Consider the following 16,212-nt stretch of genomic DNA (forward strand, 5'->3'; position numbering starts at 1 on the left):
GGCACATGCAGACAGTGTTAAATTGATGTCTCAGTGTGCTGTCCAGCAAGATATTCTGAACCCGCCAACCTCAGTACTTAACCCCAGTCAGATCCCCACTCACAAGCAGCCTGACTGTGTCTCTATGCAAAAAAGTACTGATATCGCATAACACTTCAGTCACAGGCTAAAGGCTAACAGGCATGGCAAACAAGGCAGGGATGCTGTGAGCAATCAGGTTTGTGCTATCTGAACTAATATTAAAAGAACAAGTAAGTAACCCTGGGACACAACCTGGTTCAATCTGTGAACTTGGTACCTGTCCACACATGCAAAGTGTCCAGCAGCAGCTTTTCAATGCAAGTTGTCAGTGCAATTAAGGTCTGTGCTTCCAAAGTATCCTGTAAAGTGGATGGAGATGCGTCATGAGGATCATAAGGGCTTTGCAAATATTGGATGTAATGTCCTTGGTTTGGGGTGTGCACAGCTGGCAGCCATGGATCGTTTCATGACATGCTGTTTGGTGCTGAGCAACATGGATGCTTTTCACAACCAGTGGTAAACTGAAATTGCCAGGTACCTGCTTTGACATCCTTGTTAAGATTTCTTGACATCTAGTTTGTTTGATGCAGGTGGTAAGGTGGGAAACTGAATATTAATGAGGTAAGTTGTGCTGTTAGTGAGATATTTAACAGGCTACTATCCCCCCAAAAGTCGGCAACTCACTGCTGCCTAGTGTGAAATTCGCCTTACTGCCTGGCAGATGCATAAAGTATACAGCAAGTTGCTCCTGATTTTGAAACAGGCCTTGCTGGGCTTTCTGGGTGATTTTACCACAAGAGTCATGTTGTAGCCAAGGCCATTCAGCCCACTGTAAAATTCGGCCCATTACATTGTTCACCAAGATACTTGGCATCCACAATCTTTCTTCTTGTTGATTTGTAGATGGTTATTCCACTTAAGAAAATTTCACTGGATCAACCTGTAGTTTTATTTTGCCTACTAATCATTGTGACCTTTTCTCCGGTTTGCAGATTACAAATCTATATGTGGCAACTGCTGTGAAAAAATTAGGTTCCCAGACCCTCCCTTGCAGTCATTGAAATTTGATTAAAAAGAATGAAAGCCTTACTCCTGAAGAGAAATAGGTTTGTGATATCATTGTTCTTGAATATAATATGGAACTCACATCCATTGTTTTAAAATAGTAACTAGCATTATCGCCCCTTGATATCTTCATTTGTAATATATTTTAAACTTTTAGCATTCCTTCAATTTTCTTGACGCGATAACTACATGTGACTAACACACAACCTTTAACATAAATAGTAGCATAATTATATCAGCCACTCTGTTAAACGAAAATCTTAAATTAATTGCTTCAAAAAAGATCACATTGCTCAGAATTTGTTTCAAAGCTTCCGTGTCCTTACCATTGTCACATCACCTGATGCTGTTACAAAGAGCCTTTAACTTAATAAATGTCCCAAACTATTTCTGCGAAAGGAGGGAGGATCAGCGATGGAGAATGGTGACCAACAACATGGCCAGAGAGGAGCTGTTGGAAGGGTAGATGAGGGTTTGCAAGAAGGAGAGATTTAAGGTGAGTCTAAAAGAATATGGTGCCAAGACAGTTCCAGGTCATAGCTTTATTTTATGGAAGAAATAAGTAATGACTTGCACTCATATAGAATGTTTTCACAACCCTGTGGTATCACAAAATACCTCAGGGCCAGGGAGCTATTTGGATGTGTAGTCATTGTCATTCTCTAGGAAATGTTATGCTGAGATAAATACATAGAGTCATAGAAACAGACCCTTCGGTCCAACCCGTCCATGCCGACCCAATCTAGTCCCATCTGCCAGCACCCGGCCCATATCCCTCCAAACCCTTCCTATTCATATACCCATCCAAATGCCTCTTAGATGTTGCAATTGAGACAGTGTAACAGAGCCAATGGTGAAAGCTGCAACAAATTCAGAAAATGATGCTGAGAGTAACTGTATACCTGTCAAGGATGGGCTCAATCGTGGGTGATGGTGACAAAGGAGGTATGTAGTGGAGTAACAATGAATGTGTTGGAAAATGGTGCATTCAGATAGAACAACAGGAGGTAATGACAAGGACCACAACATGGATGAGGGTAACTGTGCAAACCCTGAGATGTTGGACAGAAACTAAGCACACTCAAGATCAGCTCCAAAACCATGACCACTATGGTTTGTCTGCACATAACAGCAGAAATCCGTCTTTGCCAACTGCCCTCAGTGCCAAATATATGTGCCTATTCTCAGAGCTGAAAATGCTCGGTAGTTTTGGAGGAGATAAAACTTAAAAGTATAGAATGCTGGTAAAGGTGTGGATCACAGAAAGTTAACACAGCCTGACATCTGATTTAAGCGCATGATGGCCCTTCTAACACATTATGATGTGTGGACTTTCTTGTCACAAGTTATGTTGCATGGTGACCTTCACAGGCAAGAAGGTGGCTAGTCTATTACAAGCACCAAGGTAGTAAATATCAGTGGCCTTCACAGAAATCATCATTGATTGTTGCGAACCTGTTGTCATCATCAGCATCAAGGGGCCTTCCCTGTGGACATCCCATTGTAATTCTGGAAGAAATCTGACAGAATGATTCAGAAATGCATTGAGTCCACACTCAGTGCAGCACACAAAAGCAAGAGGGTTACAATGAATATCTAGAAAATATTTGCTCAACCTCAGTTGGCATATTGGTCCAATTCCAAATGTTATACTTTAGCAAGAATAGGAAAGCATCAAAGACAGTGTATAAAAGATTTATCAGATGAGAAACTTTGATAACATGAGCAAATTAAAAAGCTGGAGCAGTTCTCCTCAGAGAAGATTGAGAGGACATTTGATAGATCTGTTCAATATCACGAGATTTTGGACAGAGTAAAAAAAATGGAGAACATGTTCCCATTGCTGATAAAGTCAAAAAGCAAGGGACACAAATTTAAGATGACTGACAAAAGCAGCAATGATGACAAGAGGCAAAACTCATTTATGCAGTGAGTGGTTATGATCTGAAACACACTGCCAAAGACGGTGATGAAGTTATAATAAACCATGACTTTCAAAAGAGAACTGGATAATTATCTCAAAAGACAGAAATCTGCAGGTTTGCAGGGGATCAGGTGAATTGATCTTGCATAGAGCCAGCATTGTTATAATGGGCCAAATGGCTTCCTTCTGTATTTGAACTATTTGATGATTCTACGAATGCAATATTCTGCTTCCAGTGGTAATGTGGTTTGAGTTGGGTCAGGCATTTAATTAGGTGGGTGGTGGCCTACCTGGGTACTGCCTTCATGCTGAAATTAACTACTGGACAATAAGACCCGTGGTCAACCTTCCTGTCTACCTCCCTGAAGTGGCTAATTAAAGACCTTTTTAAGGACCTCACCCTGCAGTTGGTGGGATAACCCAACTGCAAGATAGCCCATCCATGTCTCATAATAAATGCTTTAAGTGTTTGATAGCAGTCCTTAATTCATGATAAGATATAGACATTTTTCTGTTGTCACATTATATGATGCACTAAATGCAGTTAGAATAAACTACAATTGTATAGTTCAGCTTCTATAAATACAACTGCTTTGGGCAGTTTGTTACCTTGTTCAGGGGCTCCCTTGATTTAAGGCAATCACTGTCCAACTGAGGGTTGGACATTGGCAAGGAGGTGCCTGCTATGAGCCACTCTCCTGCCATTATTGCTGGCTTCCTCTATCTCAATTCCTCCACTTTCCATGTCCCTGAAGCTGAGAACACTCTGCCAGCTCTCCAATGTACTTACCTATAACCTGAATCATAGAGTCATAGAGATGTCCACCATGGAAACAGACCCTTCGGTCTATCTCATCCATGCCGACCAGACATCCTAAATTAATCTAGTCCCACTTGCGAGCACTTGCCCATATCCATCTAAACCTTCCTATTCATATACCATCCAGGTGCCTTTTAAATGTTGTAATTGTACCAGACTCCACCACTTCCTCTGGCAGCTCATTCCATACACACACTGCCCTCTGTGTGAAAAAGTTGTCCCTTAGGTCCCTTTTAAATCTTTCCCCTCTCACCTTAAACCTATGCCCTCTAGTTCTGGACTTCCCCAATCCTGGGAAACGGTCTTGTCTATTTACCCTATCCATGCCCCTCAAGATTTTATAGACCTCGATAAGGTCACCTCTCAGCTTCTGATGCTCCAGAGAAACAACCCCAGCCTATTCAGCCTCCCCCTCTAGCTCAAACCCTCCAATCCTGGCAACATCCTTGTAAATCTTTTCTGAACCTTTTCAAGTTTCACAACATCATAGGAGGGAGACCATAATTGCACACAATATTCCAAAAGTGGCCTGTACAAATATCCTGTACAGCCGCAACATGACCTCCCAACTTCTATGCGCAATGGTCTGACCAATAAAGGAAAGCATCCCAAACGCCGTCTTCACTATCCTATCTACCTGTGACCCAACTTTCAAGAAGCTATGAACCTGCACTCCAAGGTCTCTTCTTGACACTCTGTCAGTGCTCCTTCAGCAGAAGCCACGGTCTTCTCCATGGAACTAATAAGTGAAAGAACTGCTAGCCTCTAATTCACAAGCTGAAAATGTGTTGCTGGAAAAGCGCAGCTGGTCAGGCAGTATCCAAGGAGCAGGACAATCGATGTTTCGGGCATGAGCCCTTCTTCAGGAATTTTCTTTCCTGAAGAAGGGCTCATGCCCGAAACGTCGATTCTCCTGCTCCTTGGATGCTGCCTGACCTGCTGCGCTTTTCCAGCAACACATTTTCAGCTCTTGATCTCCAGCATCTGCAGTCCTCACTTTCTCCTCTAATTCACCAGCATCTCTCACTTGGTAGAACTTTCATTCCCAGGACCTAATTCTGGGTATGGCCAGCTAACTAGCTTCACTAGTGCCTGATTGACCGAGGGTTAACATTTTGTCATTTTTTGCTGAATTCTGAAATTCTCTGAATCCTCAGGTTTGCTGCTTTGCTGCTTACTTATCCCCTCTTTGAATCTAATACTATCCATAGTTTCTTTTGTAAGCTGTGCTTGCACCATCTTTCCTCTTAATTTTGTGTCAGTCAGGATAATTGCTGCAATTCATGCACTTTCTTTTTAAATACTCTATTGCCTATTGCTTAGTCACTATCATCCAGTTCAGAAGAAGGGTCACTTGACTCAAAACGTTAACTCTGATTTCTCTTCACAGATGCTGCCAAACCTGATGAGCTTTTACAGCAACTTCTGTTTTTGTTTGGGGCTTTGCATAGCTTTAGCTCAACTATTAATTCTGGTTCTATTCCTTATAAGTCCGGCCTAAAGTAGATAACCTCATCAATGGATGGCACGGTGGCTCAATGGTTAGCACTGCTGCCTCACAGCGCCAGGGACTTGGGTTTGATTCCCGCCTTGGGTGACTGTCTTTGTGGAGTTTGCACATTCCCTCCCTGTCTGTGTGGGTTTCCTCCAGGTGCTCTGGTTTCCTCCCACAGTCCAAAGATGTGCAGGTTAGGTGAATTGGTCATGCTAAATTGCCCATAGTGTTCAGGGATGTGTAGGTTAGGTGCATTAGTCAGGGGTAAATATAGGGTAGGGGAATGGGTCTGGCTGGGTTACTGTCCGGACTTGTTGGGCCAAATGGTCTGTTTCCATACTGTAGGGTATCTAATCTAAAAGAAAAAACATATGATAGAATTCTTCATTAGCATGGAGTGAAGTAGTCACATCCAAAACTTAGGTCCTGGCAGGGCTCAAGTTAATTGCCAAAGATGGACTGGGGAACTTTACTGAAAGGGCTGACAGTGCCTAGGCAATGGGTAACTTTTAAACAACAATTACAGTGACTATCCTGTCTGACACAAAAATAAGGTGGTGCAAGCATGGCTTACAAAAGAAACAATGGACAGTATTAGATTCAAGAGGATAAATATAATTGCCAGAAAAAGCAGCGATCCTGAGGATTCACAGAATTTCAGAATTCAGCAAAAGAAGACAAAATGTTTCATCAAGATAGGAAAAGTACAGTATGAGAGCAAAATTGCAGGAAACATAGAAATTGCCCATAAAAGATTCTATAAATATGTGAAATGAAAAATATTGGTAATGACAAATGTATGTCCCTTACAATCAGAAGGTAGGCAAATAATAGGGAACAAAGAAATAACAGAAGGATTGAACACCTACTTTGGTTTTATTTTCAACAAAGATGACACAAATAACTCCCCAGAGTGTTAGGGAATCAAGGGTCTAGTGAGAGGGCAGAACTAAAGGGAATCAATATTAATAAGAAAATTACGCAAAAGAAATTAATGGAATTAAAAGCTGACAAATCACCACAGCCTGATAGTCTACATGCTAGAGTACAAAAGGAAGTAGACCTGAAAATATTGGATGTATTGGCAGTCATCATAGTTTAGGAGATAATTCTTTGCCAGAGAATATATGACCCATGGAACAAGTTGACATTTTTTGTTGTAAAGCCTGATTTGCTGAATTCCTTCAAGTTTGATCTGGATCTGTCCTTACTAGGGGGAAATTACCATCTCACACAAAATTTAGATCCATGAGTAAATTCCTAGCTTTGATCACCTAAATGCGTCCAAAAGGAATTTTCCAAATTTCACACTCACGCTAACTGGCATATTTTATTTTTGATGTTTGCGCACCAAGAGATAGTTTTGTGACAATGGGTTGCTTTCCATTTATTAATGTCCCAGTGCTACAGAAAAAAGGTAAGGTCAAAAGTCCCACAACACCAGGTTATAGTCCAACAGGTTTATCTGAAATCATAAGCTTTCCTAATGCTGCCCGTTTGTCAGGTGAAGAGAGCATAATGGCACAGAACTTATAATCAGAGAGATCAAATGTTCATACGACTGGTCTGAGTAGAGTGTCAACAGGCTGAATAATAGGACTCTGCAGAGGACCAAGAGTGTCAGATGGTGTGAGTAAAATGTCAACAGCTGAATAACAAGTGAAAGGATGCGCATACACATTATCTGCACAGATGAGAAGGAATGCTATGGTCACCTAAAGATGCTGAAAGAGGCCCTCATAAGAACGGGATATGATGTTCAACTCACTGATTGCCAGTTCCAATGTGCCACAGCAAAAAACCTCAACAACTTCCTCAGAAGACAGACACAGGATACGACCGATAGAGTACCCTCCATCTTCTAGTACTTTGCTGGTGTGGAGAAACTATGCCATGTTCTTCACAGCCTTCAACATGTCATTGATGAAGACAAACATCTCGCCAAGATCATCCCTACACCTCCAGTTCTTGCCTTCAAATAACCGCCAAACCTTAAACAGACCATCGTTTGCAGCAAACTACCCATACTTCAGGACAACATTGACCACAACACCACACACCCTGCCATGGCAACATCTGCAAGACATGCCAGATCTTCAACTTGGATACTACCATCACACGTGGGAACACCACCCACCATGTACAGAGCAGATACTATGTGACTCAGCCAATGTTGTCTACCTCATACGCTGCAGGCAAGGATGCCGCAAGACATGGTATATTGGCAAGACCGTGCAGACACTAAGACAACAGATGAATGGACACCGCACAATGATCACGAGACAAGAATGTTCCCTCCCAGTTGGGGAACACTTCAGTGGTCAAGGACATTCACCCTCCGATCTTGGAGGTAAGTGTCCTCCAAGGCGGCCTTTGAGATCCACAACAATGCGGAATTGTCGAGCAGAAACTGATGGCCAAGTTCTATACGCATGAATTCAGTCTCAACCATGTTCTTGGGTTCACGTTGCGCTATGTGAACCCACCATACTGTTCTGTAAAATCTTCCTTACTGAGCTGTTTTGACACCATCACCTTGATAGCTTGTTATGATCTGGAGAGAGCCTTCCCACCTATCCGGTCCAACCTTCCCACTGACCAATCACAGCCACCTCCAACCTGCATCCACCTATCATCAACCCACCCCCTTTTCTCCCAAACTCACCCCTTCCATTTATTTTGTAGCCCCCTTCCCCTCCCCCAGTCCTGATGAAAGGTTCTGACCTGAAATGTTCACTACCCTCCTCCTCTGATGCTGCTTGACCTGCTGTGCTTTTTTTCCAGCTCCACTGTCTATCCAACTTGGTGTGATCTCTCTATCTAATTAGTTTGTACAGTTTTGGATTACTTGTTACTTTGGTTAGACCCTCTGTATGCACCTCTTATACCAACCATATCATTCCAGCCATTTGGCCGGTCTCCAGCACCACCTTATTTTGAATTCTTTGCAAATATATTTTTGCCTCAATTAATCGGATTATAGATCATTCCTTCACTTGTTATTCAGCTATTGACGCTTTACTCACACCGATTGACAGTCTTGATCATCTGCAGAGACCTATTACTCAGCCTGTTGACATCCACTCACACTATTTGCATGGTCTTTTGATCTCTCTGATTATAAATACTGTGCCTGTATTCTTCTCTTCCCTTCACCTGATGAAGGGGCAGCCCTCCTAAAGCTTATGATTTCAAATAACCCTGTTGGACTAAAACCTAAAAATCACACAACACCAGGTTATAGTCCGACAGGTTTAATTGGAAGCACACTAACTTTCGGAGCAATGCTCCTTCATCAGGTGCGATGCTCCAAAAGCTAGTGCTTCCAATTAAACCTGTTGGACTATAAGCTGGTGTTGAATGATTTTTAACTTTGTACACCCCAGTCCAACACCAGCATCTCCAAATCAGAACTAAAACCTGGTATTGTGTGACTTTTGAGTTGGCCCATCCCAGTCCAACATCGTCCTTCCACATCATGTAAATAAGGTAAAAAGAGGGGTGTTCGTTCGCTCAGTTGGTTGGTGGATGCTGGTTTGCGATGCAGTATGATGTGAACAGCATGGGTTCCAATTTTTTTTTGACTTAAGTTAGCAATGAAGGACTTTTCTCAACCTGTACCCTCACCTGCGGACCCTCAGGTTAAACCACCACCGTCTCTCTCTCTCTCTCTGATACAGCAGCTTCCTGTGTTGTCCTACACCGACTTTAGCTCTGCATAAATACAATTTTCTTTTTATCAGAATTATTTCAAGCTTTTGATTTGAACCATAAAGGATCCACTATCACCATGTTCCAGTTTCTCCTTTTACTTGGCCTATAAAATTGTTTTGATCTAGTCTTTAACACTAACCTGTTGAAGCTAGAATGCACGTTAAGAAAGGTTTATCGTTGTTTTCGGTTGTCTCAATAGGTCCCACGGTGAACTTCTATCTCTGTGTTGTGAATAATGTATACTCATTGTAAATACACACAAAAGACATTCAAATTGATCTCTCCACTACCCCTTTAAATGAACTACCGCTCGGAGCTTGGCTTTGGTTTTTGGTCCAGACTTTATAAAAAGTAGGAACATCAACGCTAGATCCCCCTTCCTTTTTTTCTCTCTTGTAAAGTTATTGACGCATAAAGACAACAGGAATTTGTTTTCACGTCTGGCGCGCTCTTAAAGTCGGCAGATACAAATAATAATAATCATCATAATAAGCAAAGCACGCTGGGTGGAGTGGTCCCTTCCCTTTAAGGAGTTTCGACGGAAGTGGTGGCGAATGCAACCTGATCCCTCGGTGAAATGCAGAGGTCCTGGAGCGGGAGGTTGTGTTTGCAGATACACACAGGAGGTGGAAAGCGGCCCGGAGCTGAGCCCAGTGCAAGCAGCATGTGAGCACGGGAACACCGCGACAGTAACAGGGGCACTGAGTATCACCTCCACACACACACACACACAGATACATCTGGATACAAACTTTCTATAATCTTCCCAACCTCTCAAACCAATGGAACCTATCACCAAGTGGACGCCGAAACAAGTGGTGGAGTGGATTAAAGGTAACGAACTTTTGAGCTGTTTGTAACGGCGCACTTGACAACTCCTGGAGTGGCGGTCAGTCAGTATCTTACAACTTAAAGCAACATTGTTCTTCTGAGTCATTTCAAAAACTGATGTGATTGTGTGGAGCAGTGTTCGGATTCAACGAAAACTTAGTTTGGTGTTGTGGCTCCATTCAGGACATGATTTTTCTTCACTTTAATTATTAGCTCGGTGGGTTTCGTTTCCTTTTTTCACGAGTGTTTATATAATTTAATTGCTACTTTTGTTGGAAAACCAAATGTATTTTCTTTGCCCCCGAACTTTAACTTGCTCGCGTCACCTTCTGTGGCTGTGGGGAAGGGGAAGGGGAAGGGGAAAGGGGGGGGGGGGGAGGAAGTATCCCTGGTATCTGTGAATTAGGTTTATTTTTTTTTCTTCTTATCTGCCGGTGGTTGACCGACAGCTCACTGGTTCGGGAATCTCCCGGGGATCCCGGTTCCTGCCGCTCTCGTTTGCAGGATGTCGGCGGCCCCTCTGCTGCACTCCGGGCTCCGAGCACTGTCTGGTTTTCAGCGCTGTCACCGCTGTTTGAGCCGAACATTGAGGAATATCCAACCGACCCAACTTCTCCCGATGGACCAGTTCACTTCGGCTGAAAGCGATGGGACGTGCCCGCGAACTCTTTTATTTAAAAGAAGTAAAGCTTTCAAATGTCAAGAGTTTCTGTTCCACGTCGTTCGACAGAGCTCAATATTTATTTTAAAGTGTATTTTAAAAAGAAACAAAAACAGTTTAATATTCCATTGGTATACCAACTGGGGGAAGGACAGAGGTGCTGAGTCAGCTAGTTTCTGACTGGAAAGGAAGCGGCCGCTTCTATTCGACTTTTGGCGAGGATTCGCCGTGCATCCACTGTTTACTGTAAACTGGAGACTAATGCAAATATGTGGGCGCCCTCATGGGATCGGGCTTGTTAACATGGTCTTGGTGAATAGTTCATTGAAATTTGGTGTTTGGCCTCGCTCGTGATTGATGGCCATTTGGGTGAGATGAAGACGCTGGAGCTGTGCTGAAGTAAATCATTGCTGAACATTTTTTATAGTTCGGGCTGAAAAACCTCTTTTTTTTAGTTCTAATACCAGGAGCATAGAAAGACAGTGCAACAATGATGCCACGTAGGGTGACTTATGTACAGAATGTGTTCTAACTTCTGGCAGCTTGGGGATTTTTGAGACCATAAGACATTGGAGCACAAGAAGGTCATTCCGTTCATCCAGCCCGCTCCACCACTCAATGAGATCATTGTTGACCTGATCATCTGTGGAGAAATGTGGAGAAAGTGAGGATTGCAGATGCTATAGATCAGAGTCGAGCGTGTGTTGCTGGAAAAGCACAGCAGGTCAGGTAGTATCTGAGCAGCAGGAGAATTGCTGTTTTGGGCATAAGCCCTTCATCAATCAGATGGGCCTTCCTGGTCAGCATTCCTGATTGAAGGGCCTTTGCCCGAAACAGCAATTCTCCTGCTCCTCAGATGCTACTAGGCCTGTTGTGCTGTTCCAGCATCATACACTCGACTCTGATTTAAAAATATGTCCATTTCCACCTTTTTTACATATAGGTGTTCCACAAGGTTCCCCATGAGAGACTGGTTAGCAAGATTAGATCTCATGGAATACAGGGAGAACGAGCCATTTGGATACAGAATTAGCTCGCAGGACAGAGAGGGTGGTGGTGGACTGGAGGGCTATAATTGTGGTGTGCCACAAGAATCAGTGCTGGATCTACTACTTTTTAATCAGTTATATAAATAATTTGGATGTGATCTTAAGTTTGCAGATGACCCTAAAATTGAAGGTGTAGTGGACAGCGAAGGAGGTTACCTCAGAATACAATGGGATCTTCATCAGATGGACTGATGAGTGGCAAATGGAGTTTAATTTAGATAAATGTGGGAAGCTGCATTTTGGAAAGGCAAATCAAGGCAGGACCTATACCCTTAATGGTAAGGTCCTGGGGAGTGTTGCTAAACAAAGAGACCTTGGACTGCAGGTTCATAGTTCCTTTGAAAGTAGAGTTGCAGGTTGATAGGATAGTGACAAAGGCATTTAGTATGCTTTCCTTTATAGGACAGCGTATTGAGTATAGAAGTTGGGAGGTCATGTTCAGCTGTACAGGATATTGGTCAGGCCCCTTTTGGAAAATTGTGTTCAATTCTAGTCTCCCTCCCATAGGAAGGATGTTGTGAAACTTGAAAGGGTTCAGAAAAGTTTTTTACAAAAATGTTACCAGGGTTGGAGGGAGATGTTGGATGGGCTGAGGCTATTTTCCCTGAAGCATTGGATGCTGAGTGGTGACCATATAGAGATTTATAAAATCATGAGAGGCACAGTTGAGTAAATAGACAAAGTCTTTTCCCTGGGGTGGGGGAGTCCAGAACTAGAGGGTTTAGGGTAAGTGTGGAAAGATTTTAAAAGTGATCAAGGGGGCAACTTTTTCATGCAGAGGGGTGGTGTGTGTATGGAATGAGCTACCAGAGGAAGTGATGGAGGCTGGTAAAACTGTAACGTTTAAAAGGCATCTGGACGGGTATATGAATAGGAATGGTTTAGAGGGATATGGGCCAAGTGCTGGCAAATGGGACTAGATTAGGTTAGGATCTCTGGGCAGCATGGACACATTGGACTGAAGGATCTTTTTCTGTGGTGTGCAATCTCTATACTTAATGACACAATGGCACTATTCACTGCAGATTCACCATCACCTTAAATGAGTGACCCTTTTCTTCTGAGATTATACCCTTGTGGGACCTAGACTCTCCCACAAGGCGAAACAACCACTCTGCATCTAACCTATCAAGTCCCCTCTTAAGTCTTACATGATTCAGTAAGGTTGCTTTCATTCTCTTCATCGCCATCGATGAGAAGCCTAACCTACTTGGAAAACAATTTTTAAAAATGCTGATCGAAAAAAGTTTGTATTTGGTGCAGTCCTCTTTCGTCTTGCATTGATATTCAGCTGCCAAAGTATGTCCACTGTGCACTTATCCGTTTCTGCAGAAAATACAGTCTAACTGATTACCTGTCATTTCGAACTTTGACATATTTCGATAGCCTCACTATGCCAGCATATTTCTATCCACCAATAGTTTTTGGTATTCTATCCTGCATGGACTGTATGGTTTTACAAAGTCGGTCAGTTCTGAGGACAAGTTCATCCACTGGTAGAATAGACTGACAAGGATAACCATAGAAAGCGTGAGGTGGAACATTTGATGGGAAGAAATAGTAGGTCACGTATTACTTGTAAGGTGCAAGTCTTAATGGAGTAGAGGAGCAAAGGGATTTTGGAGCACAAATTCACCATTCACTGAAAGTAGCACCACAGGTTGAGGCATAAAGGAAACTAAATGCCACATTTTATTTACCTATTTACTTAATATTATTTATTTAATCATTGAAATGAAGGGCACTTGTATTGAACGTACTGGGGAAAGGCATAACTAGAGGCCATCAGTATAAAATATTTACTGAGAAATTTTAATGGGGAATTCAGAAGTGACTACAATGTACAGGTATTTGACAAATGGCAAAACATTGAATTTTACAACTTGTGACCACGGAGTTATTGAAGTGAATATTGTGTATGCAATTGAGGGAAAACTGGACAGGCAAACGGAAGGGATAAAAACAATGTGCTTGAAATATTCAGCATGTTCAATGACTTTTGTAGAGAGAAACATAATGGTTCTGGTTGCTGACTGTTCTTTCCATTTCCTGATGTAAGGTTTCAACTTGAAATGTTAACTGTTTCCCTCCAGAGGTGCTGCTTGACTTGAAGGTTTACCCTTTTTGCTTCAGGCTTTCAGCATCTGAACATTTGGAGGGAATAAGGGCTAACAATAATAGGTTTAAAGTGGTGAGATGAGATTAAGCATTTGTGGACCATAAGAGTCAGCATGAAAATGTTGGTCTAATGTCCTGTTTCTGTCTTGTATATTTCATGAAATATGACCGACCGTTTCAAACATAATGTAACAAATATATATAAGAAGGATATTCCGATTTTTCTAATATCTATTTTGACAAAGTCTTTCGAAGTTTGCAATCTACTGATGATGCATGATTGTGTAATAAAATCTGCAAGGAAACTGCTTGTACAAGTCTAGGCTCAATCGTTTAAATTTAATTTTTTTTGAAGAATTGATATCTGTAGGAGCCATTTTCCATTTGTATGTGTTGCTCAGCTGTTCTCCTTGATAAGATGGCCCAGAGAAAGCAAACATAATCCTGCCTCCTCTTAAATCCAATGCCTTCTGCTGCAGCATATGCAGATGCAATTGTCATGCCTGAGATGGGACTCCTAAACTACATCAGGCAATTATATTTGGGAGGTGAAAGTGGGTACTGCAGATTAGAGTCAAGATTAGAGTAGTGCTGGAAAAGCACAGCAGATCAGGCAGCATCTGAGGAACAGAAATAAAGATGTTTAGGGTCAAAGCCCCTTCATCAGGAATGAGGTTGGGAGCCTCTGGCTTTGCTAGTGCCAATTATTGCATAAATGTTTTGCTAGGGACAGCGGTGTTCTACTTGGAGAATTGTGAAATTTTGGAGCTTGCCAGTGAAAATACAAAGATTTTGTTTAGCATACTAAAAGCAAAATGCCACAAATGTTGGAAATTGAACCGAACACTCAAAATGCTGGAGAAACCCAGAAGACCTGTCAGCATCTGTGGAAAGTTTTTTTAAAAAAATATAAATGATTTGAGTCTGATGTGATTCTTCTTCAGAACTCAAAATTCCACATTCTGCTATGGTAGGATTTGAACCTAAATTACTAGTAGTGGGAGAATAGTATATTCTTGTTGGACAAACCACATTAGTAATTTAGTTCCTCTTCAAAATTTTCTACTATCTGTACATTTCTCAGACTTGTAGACATGTATGGCACAAAAGGAAGTCCATTGGCCCATCGTGCCTGTGCTGGTTGATAGAGATCTGACTACATTAATCCCACTTTCCAGTTTTTAGCCCACAGTCAGGAGGCTATTGTAATGCAAATGAAAATATAAATACTGCGTAAATGTTTTGAAAGGTTCTGACTCCCTCACCTTTTGAAGCTGTGACTCTCTCCAACCTGTGAGTGAAAATAAATTCCACTCCCTCTTAGCCTCTACCTCTTAAATCCATGTTACCTGGTTATTAACCATTTTACTGACAGTATCTTCCAATTAACCCTACTTGTGCTCCTCATAATGTTATCCATCTGCTATCAAGGCTCCTCTCAACCTTCCCTGCAAATCATGCTTCAAGGAAAGTAACCTTAGCCTTCAGATTTTCTTTGAGCTTAGATCTTCCAAGCCAGGCAGTATCCTGGTAAACCTCTTCTACACTCTTTCTATTTCACTTGCACCTTTGTAATGATGCGGTGATCAGGTGCTCGTGCATCACTCTACTCTAGTTGTGACCTAACCAGTGTTTTCTTCAGTTTCAGCATAATCTGCCTTTGCTAATAAATGTGAGCTGCCTTAATCATCTTTCATTACTTTACTTTAAGAGATCTGTGGATATGCACACCAAGGTCCTTCTGATCTTCACTATTTTCTGGGATCCTAACCCATTAACAGTGTAATCACTTGCATTGTTAACTCTCCCACATGCATTACTTCTCTCCTTCCTGAATTAAATTCCATTTGCCACTGCTTTGCCCACCTGACCATTTTATTGATATGTTCCTCGGTATTTTGCACCTGACCAATTTCACGTCATCTTAAACTTTTTGATCATACTCCTGACATTTTGAGTCCAATCACTGACATATACCACAAACAGCACGTACCCCAGTTCCAAGGTTTGCAGAACTCCACACAGGTTTTCGTTTACAGAAATCAACATCTGCCATTACCTTGGCTTTGAAGAAAGATGCAAATTTTGAATCCAGTGTGTCACTTTGCTTTGGTTACTATGACTGTGATTTCTTACCTGTCTACTACAAAGGACCTCACCAAAAGCCTTGGTAAAATGCAATTTTGGAGAAGATGTGTAGCTAAGGTTGTGGATCAGATTTCGGTTTGCTTGCTGAGCTGGTAGATTTGTTCTCAGATGTTTCATCACCGTGTAACATCATCAGTGAGCCTCCAATGAAGCGCTGGTGTTCTGTCCTGCTTGCTATTTATCTGTCTAGGTGTGTTGTGGTGGCTGATATCACTTCCGGTTCTACTTCTGAGAGATTGGTAAATGGCATGCAAATCAATGTGTTTGTTAATAGAGTTCCGGTTTGAATGCCAACCTTCTTAAGACTTCCTGTGTGTGTCTTTGTTTAGCCTGTCCCAGGATGGATGTATTGTCCCAGTTGAACGT

At 42.0% G+C, this 16,212-nt stretch overlaps 1 protein-coding gene and 1 long non-coding RNA gene across 4 annotated transcripts in view; one reads left to right on the top strand and one right to left on the bottom strand.

Annotated features, from left to right (window-relative positions):
* Positions 1-9,490, bottom strand: part of LOC140483102 (uncharacterized) — a 42,885-nt gene extending 33,395 nt beyond the window's left edge. The window contains exon 1 of the long non-coding RNA XR_011961894.1: positions 9,179-9,490. This is a non-coding gene — a long non-coding RNA (uncharacterized lncRNA). The remainder of the gene's footprint in view (positions 1-9,178) is intronic.
* A 105-nt stretch (positions 9,491-9,595) lies between these two features.
* cnksr3 (cnksr family member 3) overlaps positions 9,596-16,212 on the top strand; it is a 190,771-nt gene continuing 184,154 nt past the window's right edge. For 2 of the 3 annotated variants that reach the window (XM_072581041.1, XM_072581042.1), the window contains exon 1: positions 9,596-9,873. In XM_072581041.1, the coding sequence (XP_072437142.1) occupies positions 9,822-9,873 (52 nt within the window). In that variant the 5' untranslated portion in view covers positions 9,596-9,821. Of the gene's footprint in view, positions 9,874-9,948; positions 10,088-16,212 lie in introns of those variants that run through there. The other variant, XM_072581043.1, reaches the window with a different exon arrangement.

Source organism: Chiloscyllium punctatum, chromosome 11 (assembly GCF_047496795.1).
Source record: "Chiloscyllium punctatum isolate Juve2018m chromosome 11, sChiPun1.3, whole genome shotgun sequence".
Taxonomy (NCBI): domain Eukaryota; kingdom Metazoa; phylum Chordata; class Chondrichthyes; order Orectolobiformes; family Hemiscylliidae; genus Chiloscyllium; species Chiloscyllium punctatum.